The following is a 21,572-nucleotide window of genomic DNA, read 5'->3' as shown; positions in this document are numbered from 1 at the left end:
GCACTCTATGCCGTAGGACACCCTGCGCTTGCTATGACCTCTGGTTTTGAAAGAACCGTCTTGGGTGAAACGTTTGCAGACCCATCTGTCTCCACAGGGCTTGGTTTTGGAACTCTGCAAGGCTACACTGTGGTGTGCGTCAAACAGATTTCCACAGCTAATCTATTTATGTGGCCCAATGTTAGCAAAGCCTTTGAAGGGAAGCGATGCAGCACAGTGTCTCAGGATGTATTGGACCAAAGACACGATGTGCTCGTCTGACATCTATCCTGTGCCGAATCCACTGCATATGAAATTTTCTTCAATTAGCCTGTCAGGTACACATCTTGTTTACCTTGTGAGAAAGTCCTTGCCTATGCGGTCTGAAAAGCTGTCCTCCCAAATCCCCTTGATAACCTCAGAGCGTAGCTCTGTGTGAAGGCCCTTTTGTGTGGCGTGTTGAGAAACGGGACGCAAGCCTTTCAGAGCCTGCTTGGAAGATCCTGGATGACCACTGAACAATCCCCAAGAATTGTGGGTATGATACTGCTCTCGTCTACCTCGTCCATTGCACGTGCACTTCCCGTCTAGGGCCAACCGTCCGTGCTTTGAACCCCATCCTCCTTTTACTCCCATTATTTATACGGAACACAGAGCTCGGGGCAGCATGAAGACCCCTCTGTGAAAGTGATATTCCAGATCTCCAGAAGAGTTGGCTCCTTGTTTTGCACTCCATGGCAAAATTCTCAATCCAGAAAAGGCAGTTCACGTGACATACCTATCACCTACCTGGAAAGGAACCTAACCGTTTCCTATAAGCGGGGCACATTTTCCAGGCCATCCGTACGGTTTTGCCCCAAACGTGGCGTCACACAGCCTGCCACCCACAGGGGCACATGTCCGTGACCGATACATGTGGTTTGGTTACGGAGAAGAAACCACCAGGTGCATGACGCTTTCACTACGGACCACTGCAGGCATTTCTATCAGCGGTCATCACGTTTCTATCCTATAGCCAGAAACAGACTTCTGCATTCTTTCTGCAGCAACAGGAGACACCCTGGCATCTGTTGAGAGGCATGAGACTCTTGTCACGCATTGGAGTTGAGCCCACTTTGTTACATTCACAAAGCTTCCAAAGACCACAGAGATAGAGTGTCCTGGTTGGGAAGGTTCACAAGGAACCGCTTCATGTTTCCCACAGGCAGGGTAGATTCTGGTCACTAAAGGAGCACTCTCAGCACATCTTGCTTCTGAGAGCGGACAAGAGAGGGGTTCCGTTACTAAGGAAAAGTTTCATGTTATGACGGTGCACACAGCATCGTCTTCCCTGGGCCGGAGTTCACTGCTTCTGTGCAGCTTCATGTCAAATGCAAGTGCCTCCACAAACGTTTGGTGGAGCAGCCTGTGAAATGACACAGCTTTTGCCTCTGCCACTAGGCTCATGGTCGAAAGTGTGACCGCAATTTGTGTTTCCAGTGGGAAGACCCACTACAGAGTTCACTTACCGTACATTGCCGAGTTTGGCACCCAGCACATGGCCAAGTACATGTAAAAGGTTTCCATCGTATGGTTTTCAGAATGAGCCGTAAGGGCCCCGTGTCGGATAGGAGCCCCCGAGCAACCCGGGTACCACACTCTTCCCATAGGTTACACTATGTTCAAGAACCTAGGACTCTATGCTTCCTGCAGGGAAAGCAACCTGGTATACCCATGTTTCCCTGCGACCCACCACATCATGAGACTTTCTGAGCTGGAGAGCAAATCATTTTTCCATGCGGTGGCCAAGGCCTCCTCTGCAATGGACTTGAGGCCACAGTGCCAAGACCTTTTTACCGTGTTCCCTCCTGGGGTCCGAACTGATTAGTGTGAACACTGGACACCTCAAGGCTCACGCTCACGCTCTAAGGACTTCCCGCATGCAACGAACAAACACGAATGAAGGGTTTCTTTGTCGCACAGAGCGAAGAACAAACCCGGGAATCCCATGTAGAACGAGTACCCTGCAACTTGAGCCTGGAAGGCTTTGTCGTCCCGTCCCCTTGAGCACCCTTTACCACACTCCACAACCAAGGAGCATGTACAAACGAAACGTTGTACTCTCAGAGCACTCTACGCCGTAGGACTCCCTGCTCTTGCTATGACCTCTGGTTTTTTTTTTTTTTTTTTTTTTTTTGCTGTACGCGGGCCTCTCACTGCTGTGGCCTCTCCCGTTGCGGAGCACAGGCTCCGGACACACAGGCTCCGCGGCCATGGCTCGCGGGCCCAGCCGCTCCGCGGCATGTGGGATCTTCCGGGATCGGGGCACGAACCCGTGTCCCCTGCATCGGCAGGCGGACTCTCAACCACTGCGCCACCAGGGAAGCCCTGACCTCTGGTTTTGAAAGAACCGTCTTGGGTGAAACGTTTGCAGACCCATCTGTCTCCACAGAGCTTGGTATTGGAACTCTGCAAGGCTACACTGTGGTGTGCGTCAAACTGATTTCCACAGCTAATCTATTTATGTGGCCCAATGTTAGCAAAACCTTCGAAGCGAAGCGATGCAGCACAGTGTCACAGGATGTATTGGACCAAAGACACTATGTGCTCGCCTGACATCTATCCTGTGCCCAATCCACTGCATATGAAATTTTCTTCAACTAGCCTGTCAGGTACACATCCCGTTTACCTTGTGAGAAACTCCTTGCCTATGCGGTCTGAAAAGCTGTCCTCCCAAATCCCCTTGAGAACCTCGGAGCGTAGCTCTGTGTGAAGGCCCTTTTGTGTGGCGGGTTGAGAAACGGGACGCAAGCCTTTCAGAGCCTGCTTGGAAGACCCTGGATGAGCACTGAACAATCCCCAAGAATTGTGGGTATGATACTGCTCTCGTCTAGCTCGTCCGTTGCACGTGCACCTCCCATCTAGGGCCAACCGTCCGTGCTTTGAACCCCATCCTCCTTTTACTCCCATCATTTATACACAACACAGAGCTCGGGGCAGCATGAAGTCCCCTCTGTGAAAGTGATATTCCAGATCTCCTGAAGAGTTGGCTCTTTGTTTTGCACTCCATGGCAAAATTCTCAATCCAGAAAAGGCAGTTCACGTGACATACCTATCACCTACCTGGAAAGGAACCTTACCGTTTCCTATAAGCGGGGCACATTTTCCAGGTCATCCGTAGGGTTTTGCCCCAAACGTGACGTCACATAGCCAGCCACGCCCTGGGGCACAGGTCCGTGACCAATACATGTGGTTTGGTTACGGAGAAGAAACCACCAGGTGCATGATGCTTTCACTACGGACCACTGCAGGCATTTCTATTAGCGGTCATCACGTTTCTATCCTATAGCCAGAAACAGACTTCTGCATTCTTTCTGCAGCAACAGGAGACACCCTGGCATCTGTTGAGAGGCAAGAGACTCTTGTCACGCATTGGAATTGAGCCCACTTTGTTACATTCACAAAGATTCTAAAGACCACAGAGATAGAGTGTCCTGGTTGGGAACGTTCAAAAGGAACCGCTTCATGTTTCCCACAGGCAGGGTAGATTCTGGTCATTAAAGGAACACTCTCCGGACATCTTGGATCCGAGAGCGGACAAGAGAGGGGTCCCGTTCCTTAGAGAATGTTTGATGGTATGACGGTTGACATAGATTCACCTTCCCTGGGCCGGAGGTCACTGCTTCTGTGCAGCTTCATGTCCAATGCAGGTGTCTCCCCAAACATTTGGTGGAGCAGCCACTGAAATAACACAGTTTTTGCCTCTGTCTCATGGTCGAACGTGTGAACGCAATTTGTATTGCCAGTGGTAAGACCCACTACACAGTTCACTTACCGTACATTGCCGTGTTGGGCAGGCAGCACATGGCCAAGTGCATTTAAAGGGTTTCCATCGTACGGCTTTCAGAATGAGCAGTAAGCACCCCATGTCGGAGGCCCCGAGCAACCCGGGTACCACACTCTTCCCATAGTTTTCACTATGTTCGAGAACGTAGGACTCTATGCTTCCTGCAGGGAAAGCAACATGGTATACACATGTTTCCAAGTATTAAGCAAATGTTGTTTGGTTGCAAGCAGCTGTAATGAATGCTGGCTAATAAACCAAATAGTTATGTTGAAGCAGCAGGTATATATGAAGACATCAGAGTGGTAGAGACTTTGGCAACACAAGAATATAGGCCCCACTGAAAGAATTCACATTCCAGAACAAAATTTATACACTGTTCTGGCCGAATAAATTGTGTCTACTGGCACCATCAGCCTCCAGTCCTCCAGTCTGCAACTCTCTCTACAGGAAAGAACCCAGGTTCCTGCATCGCACCAAGGCCCTGTCAGCCCCAGTGGAACTCAATCTCCGGGCTAGAAACCCAATTCTAGGCCACAGGGAGGGCCTAGATGGCAAGGCGTTACGTGATAAAGACCGTGTCTGCTTCTTTCCCAAAGCTGCAGCTCCCGCACAAGGCCAAGGACAGGGGCAGCCTCAGAGATTGCCCCCAAATCAGGACTCTTTGTCTAAGGTAAGAGTTGGCTCACAGATATTTGATAGCCCATCAGATTACGCAGCTCACCAATGTCTGATTTCACAGACAACTGCTCATGGACCCCTGGTCATGGGCTGCATCAGGAGGTGGGGGAGGAGAAGAGGCAGGAACCACCCTCTTGTAGGCAGTCAGTCATTCACCAGCTAAAATCTCACAAGACTCGTTGGCTTCTCCCTCAGCCCTAAAGCTACTAAGTGGTCACCACGCCTAGCACTTCTTTCTCCATTTGCAGCTTTCCAATACACCGCCTCCGCCTTCCTACGCCCAGGAACTCTGAGCTCAGCCACCAACGTGGCTGTCCACTGGATCCCCCACAAGCTGTGTGTAATCCCAAGGGAAGGGCCATATTCTGGCCATTTCTGTCTCCAGCTCTGGGCCTCACCCATAGTAGATGCTTGGTAAGTGCTTAATGGTTGCTAACCATTAAGAACCATTGCTATAGATTGAATGTTTGCTTCCACCCTCCCAATCCCCCACCCCTCCCTCCAAATTCATATGTTGAAAACCTAATGCCCAAAGTATTAGGGGAGACCTTTGGAAGGTGACCGTTGGGAGGGCAGAGCCTTCATGAATGGCATTAGTGTCTTTATAGAAGAGGCCCCAGAGACACCCCTCATCTCATCCACCAAGTGAGAACACAGCCAGATGTCAGGAGTTTGTAACCCGGAAGAAGGCCTTCACCAGAACCTGGCCATGCTGGCACCCTGGTCTTGGCCTTCCAGCCTCCAGAAATGTAAGAAATAGATTTCTGTTGTTTATAAGCCAACCCATCTGTGGTATTTTGCTATAGCATTCCAAACTAAAGTAACCATGTTTGCCCTTCTAGAAATAATCATGACCTGGGTCAGGAGACCTACGCTCAACCACTGACATGGCCCCCTCCGTCCTGGTCCTCAGTTTCCCCATCTCTACAGGAGGGAGAGAACACATGATTTCTAAATGGCCTTCTGGTTTCTCTAACACCCTCCTGATTCAGTGGTTACTTGTGACTCTGTAAAAATAGCTGCAACTTTGGCAGGTGTCTAAAGGGAGAGGGCCACCGATGGGTAGAAATGGCCCCTTCCACTCAGGAGACACCCATGGACTGTTCCTTTGAAGGGGGCAGGTAGTGAGGGTTGGTTAGTGAGGCAGTCAAGCAGTGATAAAGCTGGGGGCAGGTGACCATCAGGGGCAGAAACAGGTGACGGAAATCAGACACCTAGTTGTGAGTCTCCCACCCACCACTTAACTATGTGACCCAAGCTAGTCCCTTAATCTGAGCCTTTGTTTCCCCCTTGGACCATGGGTGAGCAAGCAGTATGAGTGTCTGTTGGATTGGATTTTGAACCCTGAAGAGCTAATAGAACAGGAAGCCACATTCTGGGCTCTATGATGATGTTGCCCTCATGGGGAGGGCAGAGGGGGAGGGCCCAGTGAGCCTCCCCAACCCCCCTGCTGCTCCCCACCCAGCAGAGCAGAAGGTGCTGATATGCCTAAACCCAACACCCCACCACCTGCTGCTATCACACTAGAGCAAGAAATCCAGACCAGACAAGAGGCATTGCATCTTAAAACTTTATGTGAAATTCTGTAAATGTGTATAGAGTGGCCTGTGCCTGCCTGCACACAGGCCTGGGCTGTAGGGACACCACTGCTCAGCCCTTGCTGTAGATAGCTGCCCTGCCCCACTCCTCAAACTTTTCCTTGCTGACCCAAAGCTGCTGGATGGCCTGCAGGGAGGCCAGGATGGAGCCGCCGGTCCACACGGAGGTCTTCCTCTTGGGAGCAGCAGCCACTGCAGGGCTGTCCCCGGGGCAGTGGAAACTCAGCTCCCTCTGGAAGTGCTCTGGGAAGCCATCCAGCATGGTGCAGCTGCCACACAGCAGCAGGTTGGCTGTCATCTCCTCCTTGAAGCCCGCCTCCTGGCAGTGGTTCAGGCAGGAGGCCGTGAGCTTGGGGAGACCAGGCCGGTTGCTGCCCACCAACGTGGGCTTGAAGAGCATCTTGGCGAATGGAAAGCGCTCCTGACCGATGGTGATGAGCTTGCCGTCGGGGAGCTCATAGTCCACACGCAGATCCTCCAGGCACAGGCCAAGCTCCTCCGTTGGCTTGAGTGCCGAGTAGCAGCACCACTTCTTGATGTGCTTGATGATGTGCAGGTGGTCGTCCGTGAACTTGTGGCCGGCCTCATTGAGTAGCTGCAGCAGGTAGTTGGTGAGGTCGCTGCCGGCATAGTCGGCACGACTTGTCAGGCCTGGCAGCACGTCGCCTTCGGAGATGGGCACCACATGTGAGACACTGTGCCCACTCTCCACCAACAGCCCAGAGGTCTTGCCATAGGAGTAGATGGACAGCAATGACTGGGAGGTCACGTGCATGGCAGGGATGCCAAAGGTCTCGAACATGGGCTCTGCATACTTCTCACGGTTGCTGGTGGGGCTGGGCAAGGGGTCGGAGACCAGCACGGCATGCTCCTTGGGGAGGATCTTCATGGCCGTGTGGAAGATGTACTCCCAGATGTTCTGGACACAGTCCCAGTCCACCACGATGCCCTATTTTAGCAGATGAATCAGCTTCAGAGGCTCCTCCATGTTGAGCATCTCGTGGCCCAGGTAGGTCTGCTTGTGGGTGTCACAGGCATCAGCCGCCTCAGAGCAGAGCGTGCCCACAGTGGAGGAGATGAAGTAGGTCGGGCTCGGCTCACCCACAAAGCCACACTTACAATACTGGGAGCCCAGGTCAATGATGAGTGCCTTGATCTTACGCACCTTCTTGGGCTTCATCTTCAGCTGAGTGGATGAACTTGTGTCCCGGATGCCAGCCTCAGGACCTGGCAGCGTGCCTGCCTCTCCAGGGTCCCCCTGAGCCATGCCCATGGTCTTGGGGCTAGGGCTGTTCCTTGTCTCCATTTGCCTTCCTTGCTCACTTTTCTCACATCCACATCCTAGAGCTCTGTGGGGAGAAATAAGAGGGTCCACCTCCAGCAGTGCCTTGGCAACCCCTCAGGATTGTGATGTCACCACGGGCTGGTCCATTCTGGCAGCCCAGGGAGGGCTTGGCCTTGGCAGGCCCTTGATCTATCACCCCCACCTCCATCAGCCTAACTCGACTTTGCTCCCAGACAGAGCAGGTGGCCAGCACAGTTTTAGAAATCCAACCACACTTGGGTCTCAGAGGTTTCTGCTCCCTCTCCTTATATCCTCACTCCTAATCCCCCGTTCACTAGCTGAACACCTCTTCCTCCTCAGCTTCTTGGCCAAGAGGGTGATAAATATTTGAGCCCCTACAGTAAGCCAAACACTGTAGCAGGCACCTCACATGACACTTCACAGAATCTTGGCAGGTAGGCAGAGCTAAGGAAATCAAGGCTCAGAATGCAAATGACTTGCCCAAGAGCAAACAGCTCTTGGAGTGTTTGTTTGTACTTTAACCCAAGTTCCTCCAAATCCAATGTACCAGGTCACCTTAAAGAGTGTGTAGGCCCTGATGAAAGAAACCTGGCCACACGCAGTGCCCAGTCTAGTTGGGAAGAAGATGAATGGATGCAGAGGAGTTTGCAGGTGGACATCTATTGGGAGAACAGAGGTGCACAAAGGAGGGAGGGAGTCAGAAGGTTCTCCAGAGAGGTGCTGCCTAGGTAGAGTACTGCAAGATAGGTGGATATTTGTCAGGTAGCTAAGAGGAGGGAAAGCCATCCCGAGCAGAGAGCACAGCCTGAGCAAACACTCAGAGGGAGGCATGGTGGAGAGCTTCCAGCAGTTAAGGTGTTTGGAAAAATAGATCGGGATAAGGCAGTCATGGGAGCAACTAGGGTGGACCTCAAATGCTAGAGGTAAGGGCTTGGATTAAACTGATGACAGCAGGGGCGCCAATGAAGCCTTTAAGCAGGGGAGTGGTCAGATTTGGTTTCCAGGACAAAATCTTAGAGAGATTCATGTTTAGCTGTAATATGGAGGGACAAGACTCTGAGATCTAAAAGGAGGATGTTGAAGAAATTCTTGTAAGGCTTGAAGGTGGCCTAAGCTAGGGCTGTGATAGTGTGGAAAAAAAGGAAGGGACCGGTTCTAAAGAAATTCAGAAGGTAGAATCTAATCTAATTGGTTGGTTCTCAACTGTCCTCAATTCAATCCAAGCTTTTAGTCTAACATTTGAGACCCTTTCACATAGGCTCCTGTGACATCTCTAGCCTCTAGCATTGCGTTTACATTAGATGATTAGATGTGGGGAGTGAGGAAGAGGGAAGGATGAATCCCTTTCCTCTGCCCAAGCAAAGATGGTCTGTCATCCAGAACAAACAAATTCATTAGGTTCCCATAGGGTCCTCTGTACCAAACTGTCACCGCTCTAAAAAAAAAAGACAGATTAGGGCTTTGGTAAAGAAACAGGAGGAAGAGGGGAAGAGAAACAACTGGGGCTAAGGAAGTTTTCTGGGAAAATTAACAAGGGCAGAAGTAGTTGAAGGATTAGGTGACATGGATAGGAAAGAAAAGAGGGATTGTTAAGACATAAGATGTACTGCTGTGGAACATATAAGGACATTAATAAATAACTCGTGGGGATTTCTGTTTGCTGAATTGTTTCTTGGAACATGGCACTAGGGAACTGGATTATGTGGGCAACAACTTTATAAGGATTACAGTTATGAGCACCACCAAGTTCCATTGGTGGTGTCTCAAAATCACAGAACCTGAGGATTAAACACTTGATCTGGCACGGAAAGCTGTGAGGGACAAACTTTCCCTCACATTGGATTGACATCTGTACCTCTCTGAAGAAGCCATTAATTGGTCTTGGGTCTACTTTTGAGGTTGTGCAAGGCAAGCTAATTCTTCCATGTGACAACACTTAGGCTATTTAAAGGCAATGCTTGTGGACCCCCTAAGCTTCCTCTTCTTCCACTCCTTATGGAAAGACAGTACAGAATAGAAAGAGGAGTAAGGAACTGGACTCAGAAGACCCGAGTTCAAATCTAGCTTCATTATTATAATCTGTATGAGCTTGGGCAAACTACTCAAAATGTTAGTCGAATCTGATTTTGATAGTGCTATATTCCCTCATCAGCTTGATCCCTATCCACTGCCTCCAGGTTTCAGGCTTGAGCATCTAGGTGGATGGTAGGGCTCCTCGTATATAGACAGAGGATACAGGGGCAAGAGCGGTTATACAGGGGAAGGCAATGAGTTCCATTTGGGGCATGCTGACTTAGAGATGTCCGGAGGCCACTAGGCTGTGGATTATGGAGCTCGGGAAAGAGAAATGATCTAGATTTAGTCCTCAACAGAGTAACTCCACCTTCTGAAGACAGCCCCTTTCCCTTCCACCTCAAGGGAACTGGTTAGTCTTAGTATTGGGGTTATCACACTGAGGGCTGAGCTTTGGGAATGAGGCTCACTGTCTGTCTGACAAGGAATTCTTTTCTTTGCTGGGAGCTTGACTCAGAGATTCCCAAATGCCAACATATTGAAGAGTTGGATTCCTAGGTCTCAACAGTCCTAGGCTCGAAACATTCAGATTCAGTAAGGTGGGGGTGGGATCTAGGAATCTGCATTCGTGAAAAGAAATGTTGTACTTTGGCCTTTTCCTTACTAGATTCTCTTTCGTCCCTCCACAGCTGCTAAAGCTACAGGGCCTGGTTCACCTTTCCTCCGAAGGTCAAGGGTGGGTGGTGTCCCAAAAAACAAAGCTAGGAGCAAGGATACCACCTCAGGGAGAAATGTGTTTCTTGGTCTAATTTTTTCATGTTTTCTTTCTCCACGATAGAGGAGAACCTCAGCGTTGCTTTCCAGAAGGATCATCTCATGGTTTTGTTGGTCTTGGGCCAGAGGAGCAAAAGTAGGTGCTATCCCATGAGAAAATACGGCCCAAGAAAGTATGAGCAACATAGAGTGTCTCTACCTAGAGGGACCTCACCAGAGACCCCAGGAGCCCACATATGCCTTAGATGGCTGGTGACAAGTGTGCAGGGTTGCGTGTGCCAGGCAGTGGAGGTTTTGGGTGCAGTGTGCCAACAGTCTTTATATCTTTCCATCATTGATACCACTGTGTGCTGACCCAGAGAGAAGGGTCACAAGGGGTGACGTGAAAGCTAAGGGGAAAAGGGTTTCCATCAGGAGACAGCACCCAAGTATGCATAATCCTGAAAGGTGAAGTAAAAAGAGTGAAATGGGACCATTGGCTTTAGCCTGAAGGATGTGGGGATGGACCCTGACAGTCCCTGTGCCCATGGACCTTACAGACTTTACAGATGGAGCGATTGGCCTTAAGCTAGCACAGCACCTCTCCCACCTATGATGACAGAAAGCACTAAGGACAGCAAGCATGGGCAGTGGGGGAGGAGCCTGTGAAACAGAGCATGTCAGGCTCTGAGTGTCTTAGTGAAGTGGGATGCACAGGTCGAGTGACAGAGGGTGAATAATGGTCCCCCAAAGATGTCCACGTCTGAATCCCTAGAACCTGTGAATATGTTACCTTTCATGGTAAAAGGGACTATGCAGACGCGAGCTAAGAAGTTTTCAGTGGGGAGATTAACAACCCTCGATTATCCAGGTGGGCCCAAAGTAATCAGAAGTATCTTAAGAAGAGGGAGACAGGAGGGTCAAGTTCAGATAAGGAGGTATGACAATGGAAGCAGAAGTCTGAGAGGTCTTTGAAGATGAAGGAAGGGGCCACAAGCCCAGGAAGGTAGGCAGCATCTAGGAGCTGGAAAAGGATTATCCCTTAGAGCCTCCAGAAGGAACGAGGCCCTGCTGAGACCTTGATTTTAGCCCACTAAGACTGGCTGTGGGCTTCTGACCTCCAGAATTGCAGGATAATAAATTTGTGTTTTAAGCCATTAAATTTATGGTAATTTGTCACAGCCTCAATAGGAAACTAACAGAGGCTCTTACAGGACTCCAGGGCAGTAAAGATGTACTAAGCAGCTGCATATTTCTCAGAAATCAAGAGGTGGGTTGAGGAGACGGAAAATGGATGATTCTAAACTAAATACACCTTTGGTTGTCATACAAGTTCTCTTGAAATAAAGTCAGACAATCCAAGTTGGCCACGCAAACCCCTGAAAAGCAGAGGTAAGTAAGCTATTTCTCAGGCAGCCAGGCATAGAGAAAAGTACTTTCCTATTCTTCTTTCAAAGGTCAATACCATCTCCTCCTCTACCCATTGAACCAAGAAGCTGCCCCTATCGCATAGTCACAAGGCTCATGAAACTGCACTTGGTCCTTTTCTTCTCTCATACCCCAAAAGGAGTAAAGAGCATCCCCAGTAACTTCCTTAAAGGAGAAAGCCCACCATTGTAGTGACTGCCTCCTTATTAAGAGCACGGTGCTGCATAACATAAGGATGGATCCTGGGCGCCTTGAGAGCAGCAGGTGTCAGCACCAACAGGCCCAGCTTCAGAGATGGCATGTGATACAGTGGCCAAGCAGCCTCAGAGACACAGGTTGGGTCCCATCAAGGGACACCCCTGGGAAGAAGTCGCAGTCAGCAGAACTTGGCACTGCTGGCTGGATATCCTTGGGTGAGCTATGTACCCGAGAGCCTCAGTGTTCTCATCAGTGGGACTGTAGGGTCTAATTTCATTGTCAACCCAATGACCTGGACGAAGGAGGAGTATGTGTGCAAATATGTGTCCAAAAATAATTCCTCTGCAGGTTGCCCTAAGAAATAGGTGGGACAGAAGTGCTTGGCACGGTCACCATAGCAGCCATTGGTCCTGCTAAAATCTAAATCAGATGGTGTCAACTCTCTGCTCAAAATTCTCTAGGGCTTTCTGACTTCACACAGAGTTAGAGCCAAAGTCCTAGCAATGGTCTGTGGGGCCTAACGTGAGCTGCTCTCCCTCCCCCACCCCTTCTCCCATCTCTACTTTTCCTTGCTCTCTCCACTGCAGCCACACTGGTCTTCTTGGAATCCTCTAAATTGGGAATTGGCAAACTCTTTCTGCAAAGGGCCAGATAGTCGATACTCATTTTCAGCTTTGCAGGCCATACAGTACTTATTGCAATGACTCAACTCTGAGGTTGTAGCACAAAAGCAGACATAGACAACATGTAAACAAATGAGTGTGGCTGTGATCCAATACAACGTTATTAAGAAAAACAGGCTGCAGGCCTGAGTTTGCAGACCCTGCTCTAACCCACAGTCGTCTGCACCTGCTGCTCCCCGATATACACGTGGCACTCTCCCTCACTTGCTTCAGGTCCTCACTCAAGTGTCACTATCTCAGGGAGAAAAATACATGGCACATTAACACAGCCACCCTCTCCCCAGCCTTCCCTGCTTTGCTTTTCTCTTTTGCCATTAACATCTTGTAACATATATTTATTTTGGTTATTGTCTGCCTCTCCCCAGCCCCCACTGACTACAATGTAAACTCTACAAGGGCAGAGATTTTTGTCTTTTTTTTTCCACTGCTGCCTGCCTTGCACATAGCAAGCACTCAATAAATATTAATTGATTGGATAAACCAGGTTTACTACAAAATTTAGTAAAAAGTAAGTCACTTCAAAAACACTATTTCAAATCTACCCTAACACAGGACAAAGGTTCCCAGTATCTAGAAAGCCCTGGGACACTGGATTATGTCATAATCAGTGGTGTCATCATTGGGGAAATTCTCAAGTTGCCCTCTGATTTAAGCCTTTCTGGCCTTGAGGCCAGTGGGATTGAGGAAATTTCTGAGAGCAAAACGGCTCTTGAGAGCATGTGGGCTCCACAGGCGGCAATCATAGGGGATTGGCCTTCCGAGAGAATGAGTGAGCAGGACTCCCTGCAGACACAGGTCCTCCAGACTGCCTCATTAAAGGACGGCCCAGCGAAGCGGGCAGTGTGGGTTCGCCGTAACCGTTCAGAGCCAGAAGAACCTACGAAATCACCTGTGGTCAATAAGAAGCCCAAGCTAGAGTTGACCAAAGCATTGGTCGTGGACCTTGGCACGGGCTACTGTAAATGTGGCTTTGCCGGGCTGCCAAAGCCCACCCACATGAGCTCTTCCACAGTGGGCAAACCCTACATGGAGACGGCCAAAACTGGGGACAATCACAAGGAGACATTCGTGTGGCACGAGCTTATCAACCCAGAGGTTTGTCTCAAGCTAATTAATCCTCTGCGACATGGCATCATCATGGACTGGGATACAGTGCAGGATATCTGGGAATATCTTTTCCATCAAGAGATGAAGATTGCCCCAGAGGAGCACGCCGCCTTGGTTTCAGACCCACCCCTGAGCCCACACACAAATAGAGAGAACTAGGCTGAAATGTTGTTTGAGACCTTCAAGACTCCCGCAATGCACATCGCCTACCAGTCCCGCCTGTCCATGTACTCCTACGGAAGGACCTCCGGCCTGGTTGTGGAGGTCGGCCACGGTGTGTCCTATGTAGTTCCCATCTACAAGGGCTATCCTTTGCCCAGCATCACCGGACGTCTGGACTACGCGTGTTCTGACCCGACAACCTACTTGATAGGCCTGATGAACAATTTGGGAAAACACTTCACTGAGGACCAGCTGGGCATTGTGGAGGACATCAAGAAGAAATGCTGCTTTGTGGCCCTGGACCCCACTGAAGAGAAGAAAGTCCCAGCTACTGAGCATACAATCCAGTACACCCTGCTGGATGAGCAGGAGATATACCTGTGTCAGGAAAGGTTCCTCTGCTCAGAGATGTTCTTCAAGCCTTCTCTGATCAAGTCCATGCAGCTGGGCCTCCACACGCAGACAGTGTCCTGCCTTGACAAGTGTGACATCGCCCTCAAACGAGACCTCATGGGGTATATCCTACTCTGTGGGGGGAGCACCATGCTCAGTGGTTTCCCTAACCATTTGCAGACGGAGCTGAGAAGCATGTGTCCTAATGACACCCCCCCCACCCAGGTAAACGTGTTGCCCGAAAGAGACACTGCAGTGTGGACGGGTGGCTCCCTCCTAGCATCGCTTCAGGGCTTCCAACCACCGACTATGGGTCCACCGCTTTGAGTACGAGGAACACGGGCCTTTCTTCCTCTACAGAAGGTGCTTCTGAACTCCAACGAAGCATGGTTGCTGTGGTGGCCATGTGTCAGCTTTGCTGGGTGAGCACCCATCCCATACATAGGGAGCTGAGCCAGCCAGTTCACTCCTGCAGTATTAAACAATCCTTGCATTTCCCTCCACAGTGTATTTCTCTATTTCCTAATGCAATGAGAACTTCATACACGCAGCATCTGCCTTAAAATGTCCATTTGCCAAAACAACAGCGGGGGCTGGGTGAAGGAGAGGGGCAGTGCGGGGGGTGGGGGGGAAGAAGGGGGGAGTGATTATGGACCAAAACGACGTGCTTTATAGTTTGATTGCTTAAGTATTTGGGGGAGAAACTACCTCTAAAATTATTCTGTCCCTTATTTTGTATATTCCCCACTTTAGGTACTACAGTATTGTTAAATTCTGCTTGGAAGGGGGAGTGTGATAAAGATAGATTAGATAGATAGAGCAAATGCTGTTGTGGCCTCTAAGAAGATCCCTTTCAATAAACACCAACAGGAAGTATGCTGTAATGGTTCAGTCGCCCACAAAGCAGCAGAGTGCATTTCACACTTGATCAGCGACTCTGAAGGCTTGGAAAGAGCTGACGAAGATGTCTGATGCCTGCTTTAACTGTACTTCCTTTTAGTTCCAGTAGTCATTTATGTCTTGATACCAGTTCTTACCAAGCCATCATGGTGACTGGCTGCTGAAGCCTGGTGTATTATGAGCAAGATATGTGTATCTTAAGGGAAAAACTCTTCAGGGAATAGGTGCTATATAGATTTCCCCCTTTAAAAAATTGGGGGCAGATTTGTTTTGGGTTATCAGCACTGAGGTCATGAGGATGGAACCCACAGCTATTCTCCAGACACTTCAAGCAGCAGATGCTCCTCTCCAACCAGACTGGATTCTCCATCAACCTGCAGGGTATACAACTGGAGTCTGGAATGGGTGCAGGATAAAGGCTGCCAGTTCTGCAGTGTGGGTTTGTGGGAGGCTGGTCCATGCTGGTCATTCTAACCCAACTAAGGAACTGAAGGAACATAAAGATCCTCATGGTCCGGCAAGCCCTTCCAGAGCCCAGCATGTTCTGTGGTATTTCCTGCGGGGCAGTTTATAATTGGACCTTCAGTTTTTTAGAGCAGTCCCCAGTACATTCTCGGTCCTGCCTCCAACACTGGCAGGCAGCATAAAGTAGTGGAAAGAACATGGGCTTTAGACTCTGTGATTTGAAACTTTTGCTACCAACTAGCTGTGTGACCTGAGTCTGCTCATCTGTAAAATTGAATTCAAATGCCTACCTCACACAGCTGATGTAAATATCAGAGGTAAACATCTGAATACCAGTGTGTGGCCTCCAGGAGGTGATCCCAAGGGTTGTTAGCTAGTATTATCTTGTAGAATTCTACCTCTTATAAAGGAGCCCAAATGCCTTACTATGATCCTGAGCCACACGTACACCCAAAGACACACACATTCAATCACTCATAGGAGAGCGATGGCATCTCTACCATTCCCAGGGAGAAGCCCTACAGAACCACCCCCATAGCCTCCAGGTTTGCCTAGACAGCCTTGAAAGACCTAAATGCTCCACCCTGGAGGCCTGGTAAGTAAGCACAGCTGGCTGGCACCAGCAAGCTAGAGTAGAGAAGCAAAAATAGCCACAGAAGAGCTTAGTCAGCAAGGACTAAGCCTTACCCTGGAGGATCAGGGAATCAGCTAGGAGTTGGGTACATTGACTTGAGAGAGGTATGCCTTGCTCACCTCAGTTTCTGCCCAAACCACTACCGTCAACACTCTATGAACATTCACTGATGGGTAGGTTGAAGTTTAGTTAATTCTTAACCTTTGGACCTCTTTGGCAGGGTGGTAAATCCTATGGACCCCTCAGAATAATAGAACAATATTTTTAACTGCATCAAATAAAATACATAGGATTATAGAAATATTCTATTTTAGATCCCTTAAGGGTCTATGAACCCCCAATCGATTACCCCCCAAAAGGTGAGGGTCTTGATGAAGGGGAGGCACGAGAGGTGGTTTTGGAGAATGGGAACTCCCAGGCCATCCTAGGACCAAATGTTATACAGCATTTTAAAATGAAAAATACCAATATAAGGGTAAAAAACTGTGTAATCTCTTTCAAAGCACATTTATGAATTCTCTCACTTGACCCATATAAATCACCCTTGCAGACAAAAAGAATCCTCCTCACACATAAAAAGAAAAAGATGAATAGTTTTTAGTAAGTATTTGGAAGTCACCTTAGCCCATTGGTTCTCAACTGAGGACAATTTTGAACCCCAAGGGACATTTGGCAATGTCTAAAGATAGTGGTGGTTATCATAACAGGAGTAGAGGGTACGTAGTACTGGCATCAAATGTGTAGAGGCCAGGGATATTGCTAAACATCCTATCGGCACAGGACAGCAAAGAATGACGTAACCAAAAATATCAACAGTGCCAAGACTGAGAAACCCAGGTTATCCCAGTGGGCACACAAGGTTGTAGGAAAGCAAGATTCAGTGAGATTAAATGACTTTGTTCAAGGACACTAAGATGAGTGGACCCATGACTTTGTTCTTTCCATATACCAAGAGGACATCTGTTGGTCTTGAAGTTCCTGGGACTTCAAAGCTAGTAAGAATAATGGTGGAACAGCCTACTGTAGGCATGAAGCATAGGCAAGGGCTTAGGGAGCACAGAGAAAATAGGAATCAAGAGCAGGCCTTCACGGTTGCCAAACATCACCATATTAACTTTGGCTTGTCTACAGATCTCAGACATTTATGGTTACCTAGCTTCTAAGATGTTCACCCTCAACTCAGTTACTACTAAATATGACAGACAAGGAAGGACAGCCAAAGACTCCCAAGGACTTGTCCAGGTGGTGCTTCTAGTGAAGCAAAGAAGGTTATGGGCCGGCACAGGAGGAGGAAAAAAAGCTAATTTTGCTTCCCAAACTTGTAGTCACCTTAAATTACTAAGAATCGTCAGTTTTGTTTATTTTTAAAAACATCCTCTTCAATTATGGCTATGAAAAATCCCTCAGATGTGTGCACTTGTATGTATATACACACATAAATATATGTGTGTATATATGTAGATGTATGCAAAAAATAAATTTATTTTAAAATATGCAACAGTGCTAAGAAATAACACCAAGCTATACTCATAAAGGCATAATAAAAACATTAGCTTCTGCCTCAGTTTTTTAAAAAGTCTAAATATAAAATACACTCTGATTACAGGAGACAATCCTCTGCAAGTTTCCTCTTGATGTCTGGAGCATCTGAACAAAGCTGATTCCATGGAACAAACTAAATAACTGAGGCTTTTAGCTTCCTGCAACATGAATTTGGGAAGAGCCCAAATTTGGGGGAAGAATTATATACTCTTCTCTAGAACTTGATAGAATCTTTCCCCCCAATTAAGCATTCATCACTCCCAGGAGTTTCTCCTTTGCCTATACACAGCATTTCCCCCCATAAATTCGCCCTTGACTTTGCCTTCTGCCTTCAATTTGGAACATCTGCTCCCACCTGCTGCTTCTCCAAATGGATAAAATTCCATCTTGCTCAGAGGAGAGAGAGAGTAATTGATAGTAATTTGTATTCACACAAATTCTTTCTTGCTGTTTCCATACAGTATTTCAAGGAAAGTGAACATCCATGCAAAGTCACACCATTATAAACAGGCACATTTACTTCTATTTCCAACCCATCAGCATGGGTCCCTTTACTATTATCCATAGCAAGAGCACTATAATATATTAAAATGTCATATAAGTTACCATGTTCATTAATCCACACCAAAGAGTAGTCACAAAGCACTTGCAACCTTTCAATGTTGGGCACTTAATTATAGATCTTCTTTTTCTATTATTTTGTGAAAATTTTCAGACACACAGAAAAGTTGAATTATACAGTGAACACACCTAGATTCTATAGTTTACGTTTTGCTATATTAGAGAAAGGCTTCTTTAGTTACACAATTCTGGGTATACCTATACTCTGACTTCCTGTTAGTCTACGTAGAGTAATAAAGGTCTGGTTCTGGCATTAAAAGCATGAAAGAGATTGTTAACCTTACCCAAGAGTCAGCCACAAAACTGTTGTCAAAACAAACTGAGCTTTTTCTAGACTCACCAAAAAGAGATAAATTCTCATTTGCTTCAAAGAAAATAACTAAAAGACATAGGTCAGTTAAGCACCATAGAGAAAAATAAATGAAATGGCCTAGATACTGACAAAAACACTATGTTAAAAGAAGCAACATTTGGAGAAAAAGGAGTAACTTACTACTGTTCACGCCTATGATGCACACTGCTCACCATCCCAAATGTACGCAGTACTGTTTCAGAAATTCTAATTTGTTCCAGCTCTAACACTGCTAACTCTAGCAGAACATTCACAGGCAATAAAAATAGTCCGTATGGACCCTGTAGTGATAGGAGGCTCAAACCAGTTATAACTGGAAGCACATGACCTGGCAAGATATTACAAAATAACCGCTGTCAGCATAGGAAGGCTTAGAATATCAAAGGATAGATTTCGCTTTTCATTCTGCTTTAGTTCAAGGTAAAATCATTTAAATGATTAAATTTGACCAAATGTTGGGAGCACTAATAGCCATGTTGTTTATATATAATGCTTTCCTCAAGGAACATAAAACAGTTTAAAAACATTATTTTACTTTTCTTCACACTTTTGAGGTAGCAGCCATGAAACATTCCCAATTAACTGAGGCACAAATCAATTCTGTGATTTGTCTACGGTCCCAGTATGATTCCGACCTGTAGCTGGGAATGAAACCCAATGTCCTGACGACCATAAATACCAGAAATATGCTCTCAATCAGCACTAAGTAAAAGAACAGTAATTTTTACAAAATGATGCTATAGGGGTTAAAGCCTAAAGTCTTGCTTAATGATTAAAATTATATGCAAAATAAAATAGAATTGGTGTCTCATGAGGTCTGCTGTACAGAGCAGGTCTCCGTAATGCTAAGGTAGATGGTCTTACTCGTCCCACTTCCCAACAGCCAGGCCTCGAGGAGTGAGGAATGGAAGGAAAACAGCCTTCTCTGCCAGAGCCCTCCTAACTGGGGTCAGAGTCACTCTAGAAGGCTGAGTTTCCACTGGGTTCTTTTGTTGATCTTTGGTGGCATAAAAAGCTCAGCATCTGAAAGGAAAGAGAAAATGTGACAGACACACACCTTCATGTTGGTGGGAGCTGAGGCAATAAGTCTAAGCTAAAGCTAGGCGACTGGGCTTTGCACCTACAAGAGGACCATCAGAACCAGAGTTAATGTTTCTGTCACCCTAACAGCCTCCTGGTCACAGCAAACACAGCCTGGAGGCCCTGCCCCAAGAAGAGGAATTCCACTTCAACTTTAGGCATGTGGGAGGGTTGAAGGAAAAAATGCCCACTGAGTGATTCAAAGTGGAAGAATGTTCTGTATTTCAAATGGGAGGAGGTTGTGGTTGTGGTGCTTACTAGGCCATATACATGTATTAAATTTCACCAAACTATACAACAAAGAGCTGTACATTTCACTGTATGTAAAATTTACCTCAATTATAAGAGTGGTGTGTATTCAGTAAGTAAAGTTAATGGACAGAAAATACTTATAATAAAAATTTCTACAAACACACTGATCAATAAAAATGTCCTTACTTAAAAAAACAAATAAATAACTGGAACAGGTGGGTGATGGTTGGGGAAAATTTGTCACTGTTAGATAACACTCCCAGGCCCTCTTTCAGTTAGATGTATGGTCTCTTACTTAAGTAGAAATCATACACAGGAAGTAGAGACATGAGAAAATATGTATATAGAGAGACATTCTTTCTCAGTATTATTAATGGTGCACCTATATATATGACCCATACAGACGTGAAAAAATCTTTTATGAGAATATTTTAAAATGTGAGAAAAATGCTCCAGATAAAATGTTTTAAAAACATGATTTTCATTATACATATACACATGCATGTACACACGTATGACTACAAATTATCGGATCTTAATTTTCTTTGCCATACTTTTCTGTACAATCCAGATTTTCTCTATTAATCATAACAGTATTATGATTTCACATACAATTACTACTCCCTACACTCCCAAACAAAAATCTATTGTATATAGTGAAAAAGACCACAAGAGGGCCTCCCTGGTGGCGCAGTGGTTGAGAGTCCGCCTGCCGATGCAGGGGATACGGGTTCGTGCCCCGGTCTGGGAGGATCCCATATGCCACGGAGCGGCTGGGCCCGTGAGCCATGGCCGCTGGGCCTGCGCATCCAGAGCCTGTGCTCCGCAACGGGAGAGGCCACAACAGTGAGAGGCCCGCATACCGCAAAAAGAAAAAAAAAAAAGAAAAAGAAAAAGACCACAAGAGGTTTTGCTTATTTAACAATATTGGAAAAGGCTACTTAAATTCATGGTCAACAAGCCCCATAATTTCATGTTAAATAGTAACTAAACTTTCAATGACACCTTATCTGTTTTTAAAGAAGAAACAAGTTCTGAAAATAGTGTATCTTATTTTTAAAAATTAGGCATAAGTACAATTATATTTGATTCTTAGACTTAACTATGTATAAATACCAAGTATTGACTTATTGGCAGGAAAGAAATTATTCTGACAAACTGTATGACAGCAGGACATGACATCTTTCCCATTTCCATATTTGAATTTCACATCACAGAGGGAGTCATTTCACAAAAATATTTTGAGGGTTTTATCAGTTTTTCCAAAGACTTCTCTTAATCCTTTGATAGTCAAATCATACTCATTTGAAGTAATTTTGTTATCAGTTATAACAAGTCCAATTTAAGCACTACTCTGGTAAAACGTTAATCCATTTTATGAAATGGATTACATTTTTGCAAGACTTGCAATCGACCTGCATGGTACTACGTTGCATCTTAACGTGAAGCAATCAGAAAACGCCCCATCAAGTCACTGATCCCCTACTACCGTTAGCTGGGAAGGGGCAGGTGAGGAATATTTGAGAGGAACTAATTTTGTGAGTAGCTCATCTGTCTCTTTTTGGATTATGAGAACTCCTCCTTTCCTACACAATCTACACT

At 46.9% G+C, this 21,572-nt stretch overlaps 1 protein-coding gene and 1 pseudogene across 1 annotated transcript; one reads left to right on the top strand and one right to left on the bottom strand.

The window, feature by feature from the left end:
• Window positions 1-6,133: 6,133 nt before the first annotated feature.
• On the bottom strand, window positions 6,134-7,387 carry LOC132481689 (actin-like protein 7B). The gene is given in 1 exon segment (XM_060086518.1): window positions 6,134-7,387. A coding segment is annotated over 1 exon segment (1,254 nt).
• Window positions 7,388-13,173: 5,786 nt separating this feature from the next.
• Window positions 13,174-14,497, top strand: LOC132481863 (actin-like protein 7A; annotated as a pseudogene).
• Window positions 14,498-21,572: the final 7,075 nt, after the last annotated feature.

The sequence above is a fragment of the Mesoplodon densirostris genome, chromosome X (assembly GCF_025265405.1).
Source record: "Mesoplodon densirostris isolate mMesDen1 chromosome X, mMesDen1 primary haplotype, whole genome shotgun sequence".
Taxonomy (NCBI): Eukaryota; Metazoa; Chordata; class Mammalia; order Artiodactyla; family Ziphiidae; genus Mesoplodon; species Mesoplodon densirostris.
Note: the sequence above shows the minus strand (reverse complement) of the source record. Positions and strands in the feature narration are given on the sequence as shown.